We start from the raw sequence: 21,054 nt of genomic DNA on the forward strand, positions 1-21,054 counted from the left end.
ATAAAGCCTTGTGCCTTGGAAATAGTTATTTAGAACTTGAGATACTGGTCCAGTGAGCCAAGAACAAAGTCTTCCTGGTAGCTAAATTCTCCAGTGCAACAGGAGGTGTCCATCTGGATTGTAGAAATCTTCAGCAGAGATTACGTACCTCGTGAGGAATCTGAAAGCAAGAGAAAGAACCAATGTTAAAGGGCTGCTACATACCTGCATCTGTCATTAGGGTAAAAAAAAACCAAACAAACCAACTAAACAAAAAGCACAGATAAAGCCTCCTTCAGACACTTTTTTTATCATTTTCATTTACAACCACATATTGCAGTATCAGTTATACATGTAGTTCTAGCTTGTGCAACAGCTGTTCCAAAGGAAAAAGAGGATCTTCATCTAGAGGAATCTATACGTTTAGTTGCTTTACTCCCAGTATGGTGGTATCAACGGTACTATTGGTTGGAAGTATTTGGGTAAGCCTTTAAATGTTCAGTCAGGAAGGTCAACAAGTTAGCCCCACTTTGCTAACCAAAAGCAAACTGAGGATTTATCACTACACACCTGGAATCTAAAGTCTACTGTTACTGCAATATGATGAAAATAGAAGGCCAGCACCACTAGCAATTAACCTGAGGGTAAGGAGATTGTTGTAAGGCAATTACAACAAATAACAAATTTCATTATTTGGCCCTTCCTAAACTAACTGCACTGCTGTGTTAATTTACCTATGAATGCAAGGTAGCTTTTCCAAAACCAACTGGTTGTCCTGAAAGCACAGACTCCAGTGAGAGCCAAAGAGAGAATTGTCCCAAGTCCCAAAACATCTTTTGAAAATATCACCCATACAATCATTGTGGAGCCTGAGATGGCTCCTGAAAACCTCAGGTCTTGTTCCTTAAAATTAGCATACTAGAAGGCCAGGAGCTCGGTGAAGGACACACAGTTATTGTCAGTAGGCAGTTTGAGCTGTTTGACTTACAGCATAAGGAAGGGCAGGTGGACTTAAACATCTTTTCATCTCTTCACCTTCCCTTGCAGAGATCTGCTTTAGGTCACCATGATGCTGTCCTAACTGGGCCTCCTCAGCCACAGCATCAGCTGCAATGATGTAAATCTACGACAGTGCATGGCCGAAGTAACATGGATCATAGCTGGATGTCTAGATGAGACAACTTTTCAGCAATGTCTTTCAAAAGGAAGTCTTTATCTTGCTAAGAGTCACCAAGTCTACCCTGCTATTCACAGAGGAGGCAGATGGGATGAAATAGATGTAAAGCAAAAAAGCTCTGCTAACTTCTCCAGGGTTGTACTCAGTGATATGAGCAGACAAACATCCTAAATGTGTAAATTCAGGATGCCAATTGGCCGGGCTGGTTGGTACCACACAGATGGCAACTCAGAAATGTGCTCAGTGAGAACCATTTGTGTATGCAGACACTTAGGCACTAGGGAAAACCTTTCTTAGTTTTGAACCATGCTGCACAAGATATATTAGCAAAAGCCAGCCATTCCCATCTGCTCCCACCTGTGCTGGTTAATGATCTTCATCCAGTAAGAATCTATACAACATTTAATTGCTTGTCTCCAGACACGATATTGGGAATGATACTACTGGTTGGAAATTTTTGTATTTTCTACTCTCCTCTCACATCACAGAAATTAGAGGTGATATTGTAGATTTTCCCTCCATTATATTTTTAGAGATAGAAGCAACACTGGAACAATCAAAAAAAAACCCTCTTTTGCCAGAAAGAAGGGAAAAAAAATACTGAACCAGAACAATACCATGGGAGACAATGAATGAAAACAGTTTTTAAATACGAGGGGAAAATAAGAAGAAAAAAGAAAGTGACTACTGAGCAGTAACCATAGGCTGTAATCAGAAACATTTATCTGGAATTGCCAGGCACCCTGAGCCTGCCCCCATTCAGATTTTGTAAGAGAAGGCTTTCAATGAGACTGTTGCTAAATTACTGCCTCCAGTTTTACACTGCTCTCCTGTTAAAGTGGGACAAAAATTGAGCCTAAATTTATCTGAATCTTCCCATATTATATGGGTCAGGAAGAAATGAGAGGATTTGAATCATCTTGCAAAACCCAGTTTTATTGAAGTGTAGTGCTGAGTGTCAAGATGTAGCACAGTGCTAATTTTTTTCCTGCATAACTGAACAGGGACTAAAGCCTTCAAGCAGGAACAAACTTTACCTCATAGAGTGAATAACCAATACTAAGCAGAGCTTCTCCCATCTTCTTCTGTCTCCTGCGGTACTTCTGCATCAAGCCTACCAGTATGGTACAGCATGGCTCATTCAGACTTCCTTCATGGTCATCATCTGGTTCTTCCAACCGGATTTTAAACTGGGGATTGGTCCAGTATGTTGCTAAGAATACCCAAGGTGAGACATAAAGAAGAAGATTTTGATGTCATTGTGGCCAAGATAGCTGTCACTAGGGTTATAGAGAATATCTCTTTGGAAGGACTTTTGCTTGGAGTTTTCCCAGTCTTTTCCATTAGGTTATATGGGGTTTTGCTGAATATCAGTTTGAGCCGTGACAAATCAAAGCACCAAGGTATTTTCTGGGGACTAATAACCAACAGGGAGGAGTTGATATCATTAATTCCAGACAGTCATTTATCTCTAGGAAACATCCTTGGCCAAGGCTGTTATTATTGCAAGAGAATCAAAAGCCAGACAGCCTCTCCTCCAGAGATCTAACCTGAGAATGAATGGAAAACAACACTGCCACTGAACTGTGACACTTCCTGGCCTGCCCAGCCCTTTGGGGGATTGCTCCAGTCAGCAGCAAAAGCCACGTAAGCAGGAAAAGCAGACAGAGAAAAAAGAAAAGAACACAGCCATGAATTAACTGCTTAGAGTGTTGGTAATCCCTCATGAGGAAATAAGTGTGAATTAGATCTTCATTTAAACTGCCAAGCTTTTGCTTACAGTCTAAACCACACAGAAAGGGCTGCACCTCCAAGCCCTTCCCATCGAAGCCCCTTCCAGTTTACAAGCATGTATTTTTTTTTAGTGTTTTGGTTGGTATTTTCACCACTTAGCTGGGTCTCCACCTTGGTAGTTCTGGCAGCCCCCAGCAGTTGAACCCCGTCTCCACTGCCCATTAAACAGGGTCAGGTCCCATCTATTGACCTCGTTGCTTGTCAGAGTGTCAGGAGTCAAGTTGCAGATCTCAAGCCGGGTGAACTGCCTTTGAAAATCTGAAAACGCCATCCTGGCACACAAAAAGACTGGGGTTAGTCCATCAGCCTCAACAGTCAAGGCAACTGCAAATGGATGGCTCTCCCAACAGGGCAGCAAACATCAGTACTACAGAGCTGCCCAAAGCCACATTTAATTGAACTCTGAATCTTGGAACTGGCTTTTGGGAGACAAACTTCCTGCTCCTTTAATGAGCTGTGTGTCCTGGAGACAGTTGTCAATGGCTGTTACACGTACGGGGCTCAGTCATACCATTTTCTGTCATCACCAGCAGTGGGCAATCCCTTATGATCATGCTTCATTTACTAAAACTAGTGGGGAAAATGTGCATGGAGGTGCCATTTAACAAGAGCAAAAATTGGCCCTTATGAAAGTGTCACACTGTAGAAGAACAGTTTCAGTCTGGTGTTGTGCTTTAATCCTATGGTTTGATGTTTATTTTTAGCGTTCCTAGTACGTCTGCATGAGTGACAGTCATTGATCACTTCATGCCGCAAGCAGAGGTCTATTCTCATTTCTCAGTGCCTTATGGTCCGTATAGCTGATTGCACTACAAGATGGTGGCCGTTTATCTTCCCAGTCTAGGACAGAGTGACATGAGCTCAGTACTGATCCATATAATCAACTAAGTGGGATGGGCTTTCCATTAGGTCTGGGTAAACAGACTCTTCCCAAGCTGGTACTCTAAACCTTTTCATTAGTGTGTAGCATTTAGGCAAAAAAATAAACTTCAAAATGTAGAGCAGCTGAGGTTCATTTTTGCCACCTCATTAATTTTATTACCATCTGGTCTCTATATTTTGTATAAGCACTGAATTATGCAAGCTCTAATAAAAGGTAATATTTGAGTGGGAAGGAAGATAAACACGAGTCTAACAATGCATGCATGTCATTATTAACCCACTTGGTGCTGGCAGTTTCTCTCCACCCAACTGAAAGGACTGCTTAAAGAGCACACATGCATGCACAATGCCCAAAAGGTTAATCTAAATAAACAGTTCTCACCAAAACTCTCCATCATCTACTTGCTTATCCAGAGCTTGTTTTTGTTTCGGATCAATGTAATTCCATTCAGGAGCACTGCAGACAAAACACAAAAGCAAGCTGTTGTGTTTCATTCTACAACAAGATCAGAGGGTTAGGCTCTCTCTTTGGTTACAGCTGACCAAGGAGTATGTATTTCTTCAGCAACTAGACCTTCTGCCCCTCTCAATGTTAGTACACACCGCAACCTGACTATCTGCAGCTGGAATCACATTGCAACCATATATGCAGCAAATAAGCCTTAAGCTGAATCATCACTGCCAGGAGCCAGAATGTACAAATATTTCAGACTGGCTGGATTAGATAACATGCAGCCTGAAAGTCAGGCAGAGCTTCTCCACTGTAAGATCTATTGGGATGCCTGAGAGTCTCCCTAGGGAAATGATAGAAGCTCTGCTGCTGGAGCCACAAAAAGAAGAAAGCAAAACAGTGGAATTAGCACAGCAGAAAACATCACTGCTCATTTCCCATCCTGATGTTCAAGTGCAGCAAAAGCTGGATTCTGCTCTGATCTGCTCCCATGCATCCATGCAGTTCTGTACCTGCCTCAGCAGAGCTGTGCCATGATAAAACAGGCCTAATAAAATCAGGATATGGCATGCATGCATGCCTGAGGCATCTTAACTTGGGGCTGAGCAAAGCAGCTCTGGTAAAGGTAAGAATAATTGTAATGTTTATCTCTGTTTCTGTCCTTAAGTGTGATACAACATCAGCACCAGGACTGCAGTCAGTCAGTCAGGAGAGGAAAGTGGAATCTCCAAGTGCTGCATGAAAAAATATATTGTGGCCTCAATTAAAGTGCAATTTACACCATTCTAAATACAAAAATAAAGAGGTGTTGTCACTGCCAGTTTCCTGGATTCCAGGATAGTGGAAGCCCGGACAGTTTCTGAGAGATCTTCAAACTTCTAGGTCCTTTGCTTTAGTCAACATCCCCATTTTTTTAAGATTCTCCAGTAGAAACTGGTCTGCTTTAGAGCCAAGCAACCTTAGAGTTGAAGCAAGGGCACAATAATTGATCCCTGCTGTAATTCCCAGGAATGGGATTGGTTTGCATATTCTTCTAAGGTCCTGGCACCATCAGTAAGATCAACCTGAGAAAAGTTATCTTGCAAAATGATGTGGATATGGCTTGTGTTGGTCGGCTCACAGTTAAAACATGGGCTGTTCGCTCTTATCAGATAGCTCTGCGTGAGGCAGGGAAGAATGTCCGCTGGGCAGAGCAGATCAGTATCTAACCCTGCTAATAAATTAATAGTGTTTTATTCCAACTGATTCAGTATCTCCCCTAAATGTGCTTTGTGATTGGATTAACTCCATCGTCCCAATTTAATTTTTAAAACATACCAAAATACACTGAAGAGAGAGAAGTAGGGGCATATAAAAACCTACTTATCACTCCAAGCTCCAGTCCACTCCACTTCACCCCAGGGATTTCTAAGCCTCACTAGTTTCTCTAGCCGTCCTCTGTAATATACCTAAAAGATCCACAACAAGCAGAGTGTGAGCACTTCCATCACAGGACAATTGCTTTTCAGACTGGATAACACATGATTTGTACTTGAGTGATGCCGTCAATTACAATTTGCTAAAGTTAGAAGACACATAGACACCTTCCACCCTTATTTTACATTATCCCATGCCACCAAACGAGCCATTAGCTGCAGCACTCACCGTTTCATATAATGACAGCAACCTGCAAGGAAAAACATCAGCTACAAAACAGCAGAATATCTACGTCCTCAAAAGCAGGAGACATCGCACAACACAGCGAGGTTGGGAAGAGGTTATTTGGCATGGGCACCTCTGTAAGGATTTCGGTTTACAGATGAGCAGGAGTGCCTAGGGCTCACTGTGAAGGTGAGACTAATGGCACAGTTCCTGAAAGAGGCTTTTACTCCTTTCTCATTAGTGCTGACTGGCAAAGTACACACTCCCACTTCATGAAGTACAAACATGGGGAAAAGGCTGCCTCTTCTGTTTCTCCTCTCTGTACCCTCCATTTCAGTTACAGCTTGGCCCACCTTTACATTTTGCATGCCAGTCTGCTGGTACAACACAAGTTGAAGACTGCACTCTATATATACTATACATATATGAGTATATATACTATAGATACTGTATGTAACTACTAGTACAAAGCTTCTGACCTGACTAAGTACTGCAGATACTTTCCTTTCACTGTAAGAGCGTGCACGGGTGAGCTACATATTTATTTGGTCAGTCACAGAAAGACATCAGAAAGTTGAAGGCAGTGTAGTATTGCAAGCCCAAGCTGGCTGGTATGATGGCCCTCGAGGGGCTGGCTTACCTCTTCTGCTCCAGTGACAGAGTAAGCATGTCCCTTTACCAACTTCAGACTTGTGATTGCTTCTATTTCAGATGCAGATGTTATCTGGGGTTATGAAAGTATACTCATTTAGGACTACATACTGTACATGAACTCTGCTTTCATAAGCAAATGAATATAGGGAAAGATATCCAAAGCAGTATGCACAATGAATATCAATATTCTTGATGCAAAGTATATTAAATAGAGGTGAGATCCACAGCAGAAGTTCATCTCTATGGTTCCAGCCCTTAAATATGCAGTCCTAGCACAGCAGAAATTCAATGAAATCTAAATCTAAATCCAGTTCCCAGCTTAGGCAACAGACCCAGTCACCTGCAAAGACAAGTTCGTGCAAACTAAGATCTAGTCTGCCTCAGCTGAGATCCAACATACCAAACTTTGAATAATTTGAATAATCTTATATGCCATGAATCAGGATTTCAACCAGGATAAGGAAACAGGATGTGAAAGGCATGAAGTTTCGGTAACACGTACAAACATCATCTGTAACTTGAGAGAGTTGGTATTACATGTGTTAATAATCTTTAGGACTGAAAACCAAAGGCGGAGTCAGACTACAGGCTACAAGAAAACATCTCAAAGAGTTTGTCTCTGGCAGTAGAGGGTCTGGAGCTGAAATTACACAGAATTTGAGTGAGAAATGATACTTGGAGAATGAAAACAGAGTGTGGGAAGTCCACAGTTCATGCCATGGCTCCAAGTATTATCACATGCTTGTAAAAAGGGAGGCATGGTGAGAGTTGGTTATTTAGTACTTAGTCCAACATCTTTATAGCTGAAATCAATAAAATTCTCCCATTAATTAGACTTTGATTTTACTTCATACCTTCTTCCTACCTATGTCTAACATTGGTCTGAGCTTTTGTTGCAGTATAAACCAGAGCCCTGAGAAGAAGAGCAAGGAGAGTAAAGCAGCAGCAGTGTCTTACATCGATGGAACAGCCAAGCAGCGACCCAGCTCTCAGAGCCTTCTGGATGATTTGATACAGGTTTGAAGGAGCCCTCCGCAGTTCATAGGACTCAGAGATGCCTCCAGTAAAATCCTCAAATCCCTCTATAGTGGACCCTCCTATGAGAGCTTCATAAGAGCTGTTCAACCTGGGGGAGAGATGACAAGAGCTTTATCAGGGGCCATCTCCACCTGTAAGCATTGGCACTGCAAAAAGAAGGGTTTATTATTTAGTATCAGACATCAGTGTGACCTGGAGCACCAGCAGTAAAACCCCTTGAAACAGACAGTCGGCAATACCCTTTATGGACCTAGATAAGTAAATAACAAATGGAATGGAGGCTGCATTTGAGTGTACTGCATTGTGTCTAACACCACAACCACTTCGGCAGTCAACTTCTGCACACCCAGGAGTGCTGCTCCTGCTTAGGCACCGTACTTGGCATACGCCTTCTCCAGCAGCGCGCTCCAGAACTCATTGCCTTCCTCCGAGTGCACGAAGAGCAGCTTCCCGTTCCTGGTGGGCAGCCGGTCATCCACCACGACGTCCACCCACTCCCCGTACTGCCAGAACTGATGGAAAGAAGACAGGAAAAGGTAATGGAGGCTGGTGTGCACATAATAGCTCCACGCTATTATCTTCCTATCCCTTCACCTGTCATCAGCTCCCCCTGGATAAGTCACTGTAAGGTTTTGTTCCTGTGTTGGACCCCTCTCCCTTGTAATAGAGGCAAACCCTTCTCAGCCCTGCAAAGCACTGAGCAGGCTTTTAACCTATTCAATTTTGCTGATAGGTAATATTAACAGCCACTTGTTGCACATTACACTTGGAACACTGTCTGAGCTCCTTGGTGGCGAGGCCGGAAAGCTAGTGTGTAGTAATAGCTCTAAGTGCTGGTTCCAATTCAAATCAATTCAGAGTATCCAAATCAGAATGCTCTAAAGTGCCTTTTCTTGTCTACTCTTTTAAGGCCCAATCCACAGGAAAATAAAACAACCATGCCCCTGTAAAACTGCTGCAAGGAAAGGTCACCCAAAAGGCCTCAGTAGTGCCAATCCCTTCTGAAAATACTGGGAAATGTGTGAAACATTCCTAATGCTAACTTTTTGCCTGAACTCTAGAAACACTCCATAATTTGATGCAGTCCTGAAAGGAAAGAAGATAACTCACACAATAACCCCCTCTGCTGAGATGAGCTGGTGAAAGGAATAGGTGTGGGCTCTATAACATCTGTCCCCACCAAAACATCTCCTTTATCTTTGCAGAATGAATCCATATTGCTCACATCTGAGCCTAACCTCCAATCAAAGCAGGTTGCCTCAGCCTCAATAAACTGAGTCTACAGGTAAGGAAATCCAGGCAGAGCCACAGGGAGGGAAGGGAAGGAGAGGCAGAAGGAACCACATGAGCCTGAATTCACTCTTGACAGTTGGCAGTAACAGAGCTTGGCTTGACTCATGTGGCATGATGGTTTGGCTCAGTTTATAAACCCTGTATAGCTCACTCAGCCCTATCAGCTGTAAGACAGCAGAACCTAGCCAGTAAGCAGGTGTCATGTAGCATTATTTAACTGTGCTCTTCTTTTCTTTCCCTCTCCCCCACCAATTTCACTTAAACAGTTTAATTCTCGAATATTTAGCCTGCACACACACACAAAAACCATCCCTGGTTTATCTAAATACTAGAATTTTCCTTTTTTATTCTCAATACCCTGATCATATAGGTACCTGAAAATGAAAGATCCCGGCATAGTCCCTCTGGAAACTCTGAGCCTTGGGAACAACACGGTACAGAATGTCTGGATTCAAAGTGAGAGAGGCAATGGCAGCCAGGAGCCAGCAGTCACCTAAAACCACATATGATACATGGCAGAGAAGTTCTTTCATAAATAAGAGTTTGCTGAGTTAAGCCTTACACCATTATATCACGCTTCTCTCTAGACTTGAATGCCAGCATTAAGAGCTTTGCAAGGTCCTGCCAGACTCAATATTGGTTCTGCAATCCGTTCTGTTTTGTTGTTTATCTCTTTTGCTCATTTTCCACCCACCCAGACTGCACAGGTATCTTGGGTCCTCTAAGGCTGATCACGGTGGTCATTTTGATGGTCTAGTTTGGGCTTTGCTATTTTGATATTTTAATGATGCTGTGAAAGCAGGCTGCTTTATCTAAGCTTGTTAATTCCCTCAGGACATCAAGAATGTAGCCAGAGAGAGAAGGCTTTTTGGGTATGTGGGTTGTAAAACCTGCTGGGCACTACAGTGTTAATGAACTGTGGTACTTTAAACCCAAGCTACCACACCTGGGAGAGGCAAGGGCCTGGAAAGTGTCCAGAAGAAGGCAAAATCTCTGGGGTGATAAAAGGATGGTGAGACTTCCTTTTCTATCTTTGGAGATGATTTGATGGATAGCAGGAAAATTTGGGTGGCTATTCTTCCTTAGCCCATTTATCAAAGGTCTGAACTGGAACCAGCACTTAGAGCTATTACTACAGATTTGCCCAAGAGCCTAATGGAAGCTGAAGTTGCCTGGGAACGCTATAAGGAGGTGAATCTCTTCTGGCCCATTCCTTGTTCTGGTGAGGATGGACACCCTCCCTGGAGGCTGTGCATCCTGCAACTGGAGCTGTTTGCAGGCTTAGTTACCTGCTTGTTGTGAATTGGAGGCTGGATAAGTAGAAGCTACTATCACATGAAAGGTGGTGCCCCTGAGAATCTAAGTGACTCCTGGGTTTCCTACAGTGCTTGCATGCTGCAAACAGTAGGAAGCACTTTTGTGATTCCATGTTATTTCTGAGGTGTGCAGAAAGTCTAGGAGAACAAAACTGCTCCAAAGGTCCATTTTCCTGGTTCCCTGTGGATTATCTGTGCCAAGACATAGTTTCTTTATGCATGTGCATATTCTGCAAAAGGAACTGGCATAATAGCTCTTGCTTCAGTGGAAATAAGCTAAGCAGAGAAACAGAGGAAGGAGTTTAGCCTGTAGCATGATTTAGTATCTTAGAGCAGCAGTTAACTCTTTCTATTGACTTGGGCTTTATGATATAGTGCCATCATGAATATAATTGTATAGGCAAGATATGGGGACTTGCTGGTGCTCATGCTCCCTGCTTCCTGTACTCACTGGGTGATACCCAGGTACTTCTTACAAGCTGAGCAACAAACAGATGTTTCCAGCTGTGCAAGCAGAGACTAGCAAGCAGCAAAGAAATGCCCTGGTGTGATGATCTGTAACTAATCACTGGAGCTGGCTCATTGGATTATGGGTACAAAAGAGTGATCTACCCAGTGTGCCAGCCACTTTCCATCCTGTACCCAGTTTTTCCCTTCTGTTTCCAATCAGTAGGGAAAACCTAGTATTAGTATATGAGGTGCTGCTTGAGCCTTGCCCCAAGATTTCTGTGTTATCTTGGCTGCCACATTCAAGAAAGAGCATTCAAGGTACAAAGGGGGAGAAAAATGTCTGGATTACCTCCTTCTCCCCCTCCACCTGCCCTTCTTATGAGAAGAGGTTGAAGTTTTGTTCTGCTCATGTTATGCAAGTGAAGTTTGAAGAGGAAGTGTGAGGTAGGTTGAGCAGAAAAGCTGTTTGAGCCAAGAGCTCTTACTTGAAAAGTAAGATGTCTTCTACAGGAGCACAGACAAATTAAACTAAAAGGGTTGTGATGTGTTTAAACTGGAAATGGGGAAGAGTTGCTGCTGTGTATATAGAAAAGAGAATCCAAAAGCCTCAGCCTCTAGAACAACTATGAGCAAAAACCTTAAGTTCATCTTCAACCTAATCATTTTCAAAGTTCTTTTGCATTCTGTGGGACAGGGCTCAGAACACCCGGATCTGCTTTGTATGTACTTCTTTTGGGCTTTCCTTAGTGCAGGTGTATTCCTTATGCTGTTATAATTTGTCCTTTTGCTTGGAGAGATAGCAATAATGGTGACAAGTCTGAGGAATGACTCTTCAGAGAAGGAAGATGAAAAACCTTATAAAGTTACAAATTAAGCCCCCATTTTCTCCACTACCCCAGACTTTCTTGCTGCCCTGGCTGTTCCTGACATGCTGTGGAGCACAGAAGGTTGCAGGGTGGTGGTCCTGGTGTCCCTGTGGTGTCGCTCCACTCATGGTGAGACTAGAGAAGGTCTGCAGCAGTGACGAGTTGGTGCTTTCCCAATGTGCAATACCTGTAAGGGTTTCCCCTTTCTGGTCCAGGCTAGGTTTTTACAGCCAGTGAAGGGGAAACTACTCTGGGCTTTGCTGAGGATGGTGTATGATTAATGCACAATCAGGCAGAAGAGTCAGTGAAATAAGACGGATTTCCTTAAATACGCTATTTACTTCCCTGACTCGGAGCTAAACAACTCCAGAATCTCAACTCCATAAGATGCCAAATGCAGCGTGAAATCCTTTACAACTATCTTACAGTATGAATTAACTTCTTGGCATCTGGGAGGATGAGTGACATTGGCGCTTCTGCCTCCTGCAAGCACACCATGCAATCTAACTTCCTAGGGAAGCACTACGGGCAAGTCTGCTCAAAGTACGCATGGAAAGAAATGTGTTGGAAAAGTTGAGTTGGGAAAATATGCAGAGTCCTATCTCTAAACCTTGCTTGGGAGCCTAATATCTTTGGCTGAGCTTGTGGCTGAACAAGGATCAACCATGCGCTCCAAAAGGAACCAGCTGGGAATCGGCTGCTGTGCAGTAACTTGATAAAAATGAAGGTTTGCATGGGGTGCCTAGGAGCACATGGTTTGGGAACATATTTATATACAAGTGATGCATGACATTCAAGCTCCTGTGACGAATTAAAGAGGATGCAGGAATCAAAGAGCTTCCAGCATGGAGCCTAAACTGCGCAAGTTGCCTCTTATCTTCTTGTACACCACAATGGGATCCTGGCCTATTAATAAGTTTTCTCAGCTCTACTGGATAATGTATTGCCAGTTCTAAAAGAGCACAAGTTGACAGTACATGTTCCCTTCTTCAAAGTTCAGCAGCATTTTGCCAGCAGGAAAGTTCAGTTTTGTTTGCGGCTGTGCCTACAGGACAGTGCAGAAGCGCAAGCTCCCTAGAAAGGCAGCTTGTGTAGGACAACTCAAACTTGCCCTGACTCAGCTGCAGGTTGTGAGTAATGTTTCAAACTGTGAGGAAACTATTTGATTCCTTTCCTAAAAAGTTAGTTTTTGAAGGAAGAGGAAAAATGAGGCCAATTGGCCAATGAATTAAATATTTAATTAGAATGTATTTCCAATCCAGTTATAGTCAGAAGAATGCCAATATCAGAAAGCATTTCTGCTCACTGTATGTTTGAAGTCGTAGCCTTTCAGCTTATAGAAATGAATTTTTAACAAAGTTTTCTCACCATTAGCCCTGCAAGTCTAAATCACCTAGAGGCACATACACTGCTTTGTGTTCAGCCTCATATTTAATGAACAGGACTTTCAGACAAGTGCCAATTACAGTGTTTACCATTGCTGCTGAATGTGCTAAAAAGGAGCCAGCTCGATTCCTGGACCTGAAGTAATTTATAGTGTCGGTAACATACAGTATTTATTTATTTATTTATTTATAGATTGGAATAAGCATTTTTGACCTTGAGTTTTTGGTGGAAAGGGTTAATGTGAAGCCTCACTCTGCGTGTGTGCATATATATACATATATATCCACATGATCTTGGAGAATTACTGTGTCTTAGTGTGCCTGAAATAAGATCACTTGCTGCTCGCAGATGTACGGAGGTGGCTCGTGTTCTCAGTGCTACGCAAGCACCTCCTGGTTTAGAGAGATAATCGAATTGCTGCAGAGAATTCCGAATCCTCAGTGACCTGGGAGCTGAGTGACTCCTCTGTATTGATGATGTTTACCCAAGCATGCTGCACTCGCAGAGGCCAGAAAATAAATGAGAAATCTGATTAGTTTCAGTTGCTACAGAGCCACGCTCGGTTTCTGGTTTAGCTATCATCAAAGTGTCTAGACACAGAGCATATAAACTCTTCAGTGACCTGGTGATGGTGAGTTTCAGCTAAAACTCCAAGTGCCTGGTTCAAAGATCTAACTGGACAGTAGAATCATAGAATGGTTTGGGTTGGGAAGGACCTTAAGATCATCCTGTTCCAATCACCTGCCATGGGCAGGGATGCCTCACCACAGACCATGTTGCCCAAGGCTTCTGTCTGGCCTTGACGGAAGTATCTCTCTCCAGACTGTACTCTGGCTTCTTGCTATTTCAGAAGGTGTTCAGAAGGGACCCAAATACACTACTGTGTCTCTTGCTTCTCTGTTTGTCAAGCAGATTTGATTCTCAGCTTTAGTTTTCACTGGAAGCCCTTCTTCATAGCTCATAAACCTAGCAGACATCAAAGAAGCGCATACAGCTTTATAATTTCTGGCAGTAAAGGTTGTTCCTGTTTTGACATTTCTAAAGAAGGCTTCCTGAATTTTTCTATGGAAATGAGTGAAGCTCTGCAGCTGTGTACAGAAAGGCAAAGGAGCATCCAGGAAAGGAACAGCTTTTCTTCTCTTTGGGGTCTCAGAGTTGTCAGTGAATATATTTTTCAAGATTTAGGGCATGTAGAACAAGGAACATGGGACTGAACATCAGAAGATATATTAATGTCTATAGCAAAATAAATGAACAAACCCAGAACTACTAAGCACTTTCCTGCCTATAGGAGCTCCAAAGGCTCACTCAGAAGGTGTCAGATTTATCTCAGAACTATCAGGCTTTGGTTTGTTCTCCAGTCTACCCATAATCTTCTCAGAGCTGCCCTTAAGACACAAACAAAGCATGGATGCGGTGGGCTCCTCAGCTGGTGTGAACTGGTGCATCTGCACTGGCTTCAGGGGACTTCTTGAAAGCCCAGGCCAAGGGAACTGCAGTGTCTGGAGTACCCTCTGAGCCTCCTTCAGGACAAAAGGTGTCCATGAATATGAACAGCGTGGATCTGGAAAGCCAATATTAAACTGAGAGGGTTTGAGTGTGTTTTATATTATTTAAGTTAAATTTATGCCACCTGCTTCTTGAACTTCTGCAAACAGTTCTGGGGTTTAACTTGCTCAAATAGCTGCAAGAAATCCTCATAAGTCACCTTTAATAACTGAGACTATGTGACTGCATTGCAAGCTGTTACTAGGCTATCAAAAAGACACGGTTCAAAGAACATTTAAAATATTTCCTCTTTCAAGTTCCCATCAAACTTCCCAAGCTGATATTCATCTAGCTTACACTGTTGTCAAAGAAATAAGTTTAATGGAGTGAGACTAACTCTGGGTTTTCTTGTTCCTTTTGTTCATATAAGCCCAGACCTGCAGTGTTAATTTTTATTCTTTTTTTTTTTTTTTAAGAAAAGAAACGTATCTGAGAAGATTATTAAAAACAGGCTGTATTTCCCTAAAGTACTTGTTAACAGGTCACATACGGGCCTTATGTAAATATGTAATCAGGGTTCATTTCAATGCAAGTGTTTTACGTGAGGGCTTCAGTAAAAGGACTTTGATATTCAAGGTACTGGGTCAAATAACAAAAAAACATAGCATGCCTCAGAGATGCAAAGCAAACACCTGAGCACTAGAGGGAAAGTACCGTGCCTGAAGTTTATTTCTGTGAAGGGTCAGTGCGTGTAAAAGTGAATGTAAGCAGCCTTGCAGAGAAAGTTGGGGCTGTTCAGCCTGGAGAAGAGGAGGCTGCATGGAGACCTTATAGCAGCTTCCAGGATCTGAAGGGGGCCTACAAGGATGCTGAAGAGGGACTCTTTATCAGGGACTATAGCAATAGGACAAGGGGTGATGGGTTCAAACTGAAACAGGGGAAGTTCAGGTTAGATCTAAGGAAGAAGTTCTTTACTGTGAGGGTGGTGAGGCACGGGAATGGGTTGCCCAGGGAGGCTGTGAATGCTCCATCCCTGGCAGTGTTCAAGGCCAGGTTGGACAGAGCCTTGGGTGACATGGTCTAGTATGAGGTGTCCCTGCCCATGGCAGGGGGTTGGAATGAGGTGATCTTAAGGTCCTTTCCAACCCAAACCAGTCTGTGATTCTATGATTCTATCTTTGATTGTTTTATTTTTGAGAAAGCAAGAGAAAAGGAAGCTCCTAACAAAAGGAGATTTGGGGGTTTTCTTCTAGGTTAAGGGATAGCTTTCAGGACTAGCACTTGGGGTACTGCCCACCAAAGGTTGGCTTGGGAAAGCCTAGAGCCAGGCACTGGCCCCAGATTCAGAGGTCTGGGTACAGTACTGCTAGTTAGTTTGTGGATTTTGGCACTGCTCTCTAATGAAAGCCCATTTAGCACAGAGGACTGGGACTCCACAGAGACATCCAGGAGGTGACAGAAATCAAAAGAGAGGCTCAGGGTATTTGCATTCAGTTTTTAGGCTCAACACAAATAATGCATTGACCTCTTCTAGTTTAAGGGCAGGGTAATATTCTTCAGTTCTTTAGCTTGTAAACTGTCAAGGAAAATGAGGTTTTACTTTAGGCATACAATCTTTTATATATATATATGTATATATACACACAATTATAGAAACTTCCCAAATTGGAGGTGACAAGAAATGTCACTTTTATTACTTACCTGAACCATTCCCCTAAAACACGGTAAGTGATTTCCCCATCCTCTATTCCAGTATCCACCGAATAAATACTCTGGAGGAAGTGTACGGTTGGGCATCTTATTTTTAGCATTTGGAGCACAAGCCCACACACCAGGGAATTTTTTAGCAATTGCTTTAATGGTGCTCTGTTTACAGGACCAGCATCGGTATTATTTATTGCCAATGACTTGCAGAAATTGTTTGTATCTCATTTGCACAATGGATGGGCTAGAAGACCAGTAAGGTCAGGAGTACTGCAGTAAGCAGCACAGGAGGGAGAAAGGCAGTTTCTCTGGGTCTAATCTATCAAATTCTCATTACAACAGCTTCAGCCTTCCCGCCTCTATATGCAGTCAGGGGAGGTTGCTGCTGCTGTCTTCTGGAGCTGGATCTTATCAGCGAGGCAGGCAGGCAAGGAGGCTGCGGCAGCAGCTATTCAAAGGGGGGATAAAGCTCCCTTCTGGCTACTTGCATAGGAGCTCTGTTTAGACAAAGGCAGAGCTTGGAACAATTTGCTTATGGATGCTATTACAAAGTTTACATGCTCTGTTCCTTTTTTACAATGCAGTGCTTGTTTGTAACTCACACCTGCAAGCAGATGGGCTATCCTGCTTGGCATGAAATGGCACGTCATAGCCCCAGCCCCTGGACTAAACCAGTTCCTGCTCTGCTCCTTGGCTGTGTATTTGTTTTGTGTGAAACTAAGGCCGGAGCTTTCTCTGCCTCCCAAACAACTAGGCTGCAGGGTGAACCTTCCCCAGTGTCCCTTGTTCCCTGAGTCTTTGGAGCTGCTCTTGCTGCAAAGGACATGAAGCCCACTCTCTTGCTTCAGGGTAAGTACTGTCATGATTAGGTTGGTGTCCAGCTCTGCCTCAAGAGGTGAAAAGCAAGCCAGTCTTCTCCCCACAATGGGATAAGTAGCTTCCTACCTCCAGGAAATGGTTTGATGTCTCCCAGGTTTGACATAGCTCTTACAAGCCCGCATATACACTGTCTCGGGCAGCAATGCATGAGTCCCCTTCTTAGGTATCTGCCTCTCTCCATGCTATGTCTCGGAGACAGCCAGTAAAATAGTCAGTGTATGAGGAATTTTTAAGTGAAGCTGAATTTCTGTTTCTTCTCCCAAAGCTGAATTCAGAAGTGCTGTACATACCCAGCTCTCCTTGGCAGACATCTGTCCGAGTAGCTCCTCCAACTATAAACTGAGGGTTGGCGCACAACTCCTGAAAGACACATTTTCAAAGCATAGAATCATAGAATAATTAGGGTTGGAAAGGACCTTAAGATCACCTCGTTCCAACCCCCCTGCCATGGGCAGGGACACCTCATACTAGACCATATCACCCAAGGCCTCGTCCAACCTGGTCTTGAACACTGCCAGGGATGGAGCATTCACAACCTCCCTGGGCAACCCATTCCAGTGCCTCACCACCCTAACAGGAAAGAACTTCCTCCTTATATCCAATCTAAACTTCCCCTGTTTAAGTTTTAACCCCTTGTCCTATCACTAGTCTCTAATGAAGAATCTCTCTCCAGAGGTGAAACTTCAACCTCAGCATTTACATCTTATTTTACCTTGATGTGGTTTTGGCTCAGTGCAAATGAGTTTGCAATCATTGCTGCTGGCTCTGGAGCTGTGCTGAGTTTCCACTGCCATTGGCATGAAGGGTGTTCCCCTGCTTCCTGGGAGACCAGCCACACCAATGCTTTTATTAGAGACCCCCTTTTCCTCTTGGCGCTTTGGGGCCAGCCAAGCAGGTTATGGCAATGACTGTCCCTCTTACACCAACTCAGAAGCCTCCAACAATTCATGCCCTGAATTAGGAAGTTAATATTGTCTCTTTAGAAACAAAAGCCTTCCCTCTCTCCTCAGTGTTTTCCATGAACTTCTGGATGGCAGCAAGAGGCAGTTTATAGGAAGCCTAACTTGGCAAGCAGGGTGAAGGAAGGCTTAGGCAGTCACTAGCTCTCCCAGGGAACAGCAGTTGTCAGCATGAGCATCCAGTGGGGCAACCCAGAACTTCTTGTGCATGATGAAGATCCAGTTTGTGACTCTCCCTTTGCAATAGGTATGATCTCAACTGCATCCTTTTTGCTTTTGTGGGTTCCCAGGTGGTCAGCTGCCTCAGTGGATAGGAGCTGTGAGGGTACCTCCCTCCAAAGCGGTATACCTGGCGGCAGTCAGTTGTCTGCAACTGATTTCTCACCCTTCGTCCTTTCTGAGCCACTGCAGCGTGCCTCATACACCTTGCACGTAACAGCATTTCCACCTTCTCCCTTTCTATAAGCCCACTGTTGAAATCAGAAGGTAAGTCCTTGATGGCAGAGTGTCTAACATTCACTGTCTGCACACGGTAGTCACAGCCTGGGGATAATGGCCTTAGTGGATATCTAATTTTCAGGGGTGTTCCTCCATCAGGTCTCCTCCAGATTGCTCTCTGGGTCCTGCTGCCTGTTTCAAATGCAGGCAGGCAAGTGAACAGTGACCCCATCAGCCTGCAATCACAGGAGGAGAGTTTGTGACTGTGTCTCTGCCTGCAGCAGGCACAGCTTTGCTCTTGCATGGGGAGCCCAAGTCCAATTTACTGAGTTTTCTGAGGCTGCCCTTTGCCCAGGGTCAGCAAAGCCAAGGGGCACATCCAGGGTACTTGTTGCTGAAACATCCAGGAGCCAGAGAGAGGTGCTGAGGGACAAACAGGGCTGCCAGCACAGAAACTTGAAGTTCTTAAACCTGAAATCTTCTGCTTCCCATTTTTCAGGTGAAAAACATTATAAGAATGCAAGCCTTGATATTTTCCCTGCTTCTCACTTTCCCCCATCAGAGGAAGAGAAGTCATTTGGGGGTTTCCTTCCTTCCTGTTTCTCAGTTTTACTTGATATCAAGAGGCAAAACAACAAAGGAGGAGCAAAGTAGGGACAGAAAGAAATGACTGGAAAATGTGTGCGCAGAAAAATCTCCAAAGCCTTGATTTTGTGTTGGCTTTTTTTTAACAAAAAAAAAAAAAAAAAAAAAAAAAACAAAAAACCCAAAAAACAGCATCTAATCTTTTCTGATAAAAATGACTTTTTCAAATGTAAGGCTTTTTTTAGGATAAAATAGCACTAACAGTTCTGGTCAGTTGTTCTTTAACTGTTATAGGTAGCTTGAAGAGAGCAAGAGGATTTTGTTTAAGTATTAGCCTGCTTTCCTGGGGTGCGCAGTGGGAAGACATTGGTGTAGGTACTGTTACAATTGGTCCATGGCTCCTGGGGTGCCTTGTGTTCTGTCTGGATACACATGGAGCTTTTGTACCCAGCTCTGGGTTGCACCCTGAACTTGTAGCTCTGTGTGGAGATAGATAGGATGAACAGGGAGGAAGCAGGTTCCCATGAAGCAGTTATAGGATTCCTTGCTTTATAAAGAGTTTAGAAGGTGCTGATTTCTTTTTTCCCTATCCCTTTTTCAACCTAGCATCTGCTACAGCAAGATAGAATAAAAAAAACCAAAACATACAGATAGTGGATATTCATGGATATTCACCACTGATTTAGCATGGATGTCCAGGTGGAATCTTATTAGATCTGAACCCAGTAAAACAGGTAGTTATAAAGCCCTCTTACCGTGGGGCGCTTCCAGACTATCCCCTGGGTTTTGAAGGAATACGGTCCCAGATCTCGGTAGCCCAGTGTGGAAGGACAAGCTGGGAACTCCTCATCCTTGAACAGAGTGCCAGCCTGCAGGCACTGCTGCTTCAGGGCTTCGTAGTCCTGCTTCAAATACTTGATGGCATTCCTGTTGGATCCCAGCCCATCTGCAGCCGCTCTTTCTTGGCACAGCCTCGCTGCAACCCTGGACATGACTGGCCACCTTCCTGGCTCTGTCTTTGCCTCCTGGGCAAGAGGAGGTGAATACAGGCAGGTAACAGGCTGGGGTGGAGCTGGCGGCTGCTCTAAGTGCTCCAACAGCCCTGGAGGGAGGAGGCACCAGGAAAGCAAATATGTACCTAAGATGTACTACTTGAGACATGGAGGCTGGGGGCTGCTGCTGGGACTGTGGCACTGCCTTGTGTTACTCCCACCTTGTTTGCTTTTTTCTGCCCCTTTTAAAGATACGCTTCTAACAAGGAGCAAGGGAAAAAAACAGTGGTTTTGCAGACACACCTATTTACACATGGGAAGGAATTGTGTGTGTTCAGTGTGCTGAAAGTCAGGTCTGAGTCCAGGTGAAGATGATTTTAAACTCCTTTCCTTCCTTCTGAGATCAGGCTCTATAGTGTTGGAGGGTTACACAGCCACAAAGCCTGAAGCTGGGTATCTATTGCTGCAGCTTACCTGGCTATGGAGGCACCACCGAGTTTTAAAGTTGAAAAGCTGAACCCACTTCTGGCTTAAGTGATCTTTAAACAAAAAAGTAAAATCTCTTTGGTACTCCCAAAGCAGTATCATTTCAGGAGTTAATTTATTAGCAATTAAAGGTATGAGCTTGACAGAGCTAGAGATGGACCCTTGGCTGTATGACCTGCAGAGGGCAAGGATATGGTTCTAGCTTAGTCCAGAAATGGAGAGTTGTATCACCAGATAAGGAGGCAAGCTGGTAATGCCTGCTCCCCATCTCCAGTGTGACCATGGCTGAAAGTCACTGTACCTTCCCCATCTATAAAAATGCATCTTATCTTGGCTAGTGAGAAGTTAACCATCATGTTTACAGTCTTTCGGTGGTGCTTCCTGCACATGAAATATTTACAAGCAGAAAATAAAGCAAGCTTCAGGTGCAGAAGGCTTTTTAAACCTTAAAAAAACAGTGATTCCTGTTCTTGTAGTAGGAAACCTCCAAGTTTCTACCCTGGCAGCCCCAGAGGTGCACATCTCCTTGGCAAGGTGGCTGCAAGTGTCTGTAGGTTCAAAAACTGAAGCAGGAGCAATTTTCCATGGAGCATAGC

The 21,054-nt window shown here is 43.7% G+C and overlaps 1 protein-coding gene across 3 annotated transcripts in view; it reads right to left on the reverse strand.

Moving 5' to 3' along the window:
• Positions 1-20,064, reverse strand: part of CAPN8 (calpain 8) — a 30,083-nt gene extending 10,019 nt beyond the window's left edge. The window contains exons 1-10 of one of the 3 annotated variants that reach the window (XM_057398805.1): positions 19,736-20,056; positions 17,289-17,358; positions 9,284-9,402; positions 7,995-8,128; positions 7,536-7,704; positions 6,565-6,648; positions 5,646-5,731; positions 4,215-4,289; positions 3,062-3,222; positions 2,194-2,369 (exon numbers count right to left, since the gene is read on the reverse strand). In XM_057398805.1, coding sequence (XP_057254788.1) covers positions 2,194-2,369; positions 3,062-3,222; positions 4,215-4,289; positions 5,646-5,731; positions 6,565-6,648; positions 7,536-7,704; positions 7,995-8,128; positions 9,284-9,402; positions 17,289-17,358; positions 19,736-19,972 — 1,311 coding nt within the window. In that variant the 5' untranslated portion in view covers positions 19,973-20,056. Of the gene's footprint in view, positions 1-2,193; positions 2,370-3,061; positions 3,223-4,214; positions 4,290-5,645; positions 5,732-6,564; positions 6,649-7,535; positions 7,705-7,994; positions 8,129-9,283; positions 9,403-17,288; positions 17,359-19,735 lie in introns of all 3 variants that reach the window. The other 2 variants (XM_057398804.1, XM_057398806.1) reach the window with 2 other exon arrangements.
• Positions 20,065-21,054: the final 990 nt, after the last annotated feature.

Source organism: Pezoporus wallicus, unplaced genomic scaffold, assembly GCF_028554395.1.
Source record: "Pezoporus wallicus isolate ANWC-B61680 ecotype Strahan unplaced genomic scaffold, APGP_CSIRO_Pwel_v1 contig_5231, whole genome shotgun sequence".
Classification (NCBI taxonomy): Eukaryota; Metazoa; Chordata; class Aves; order Psittaciformes; family Psittacidae; genus Pezoporus; species Pezoporus wallicus.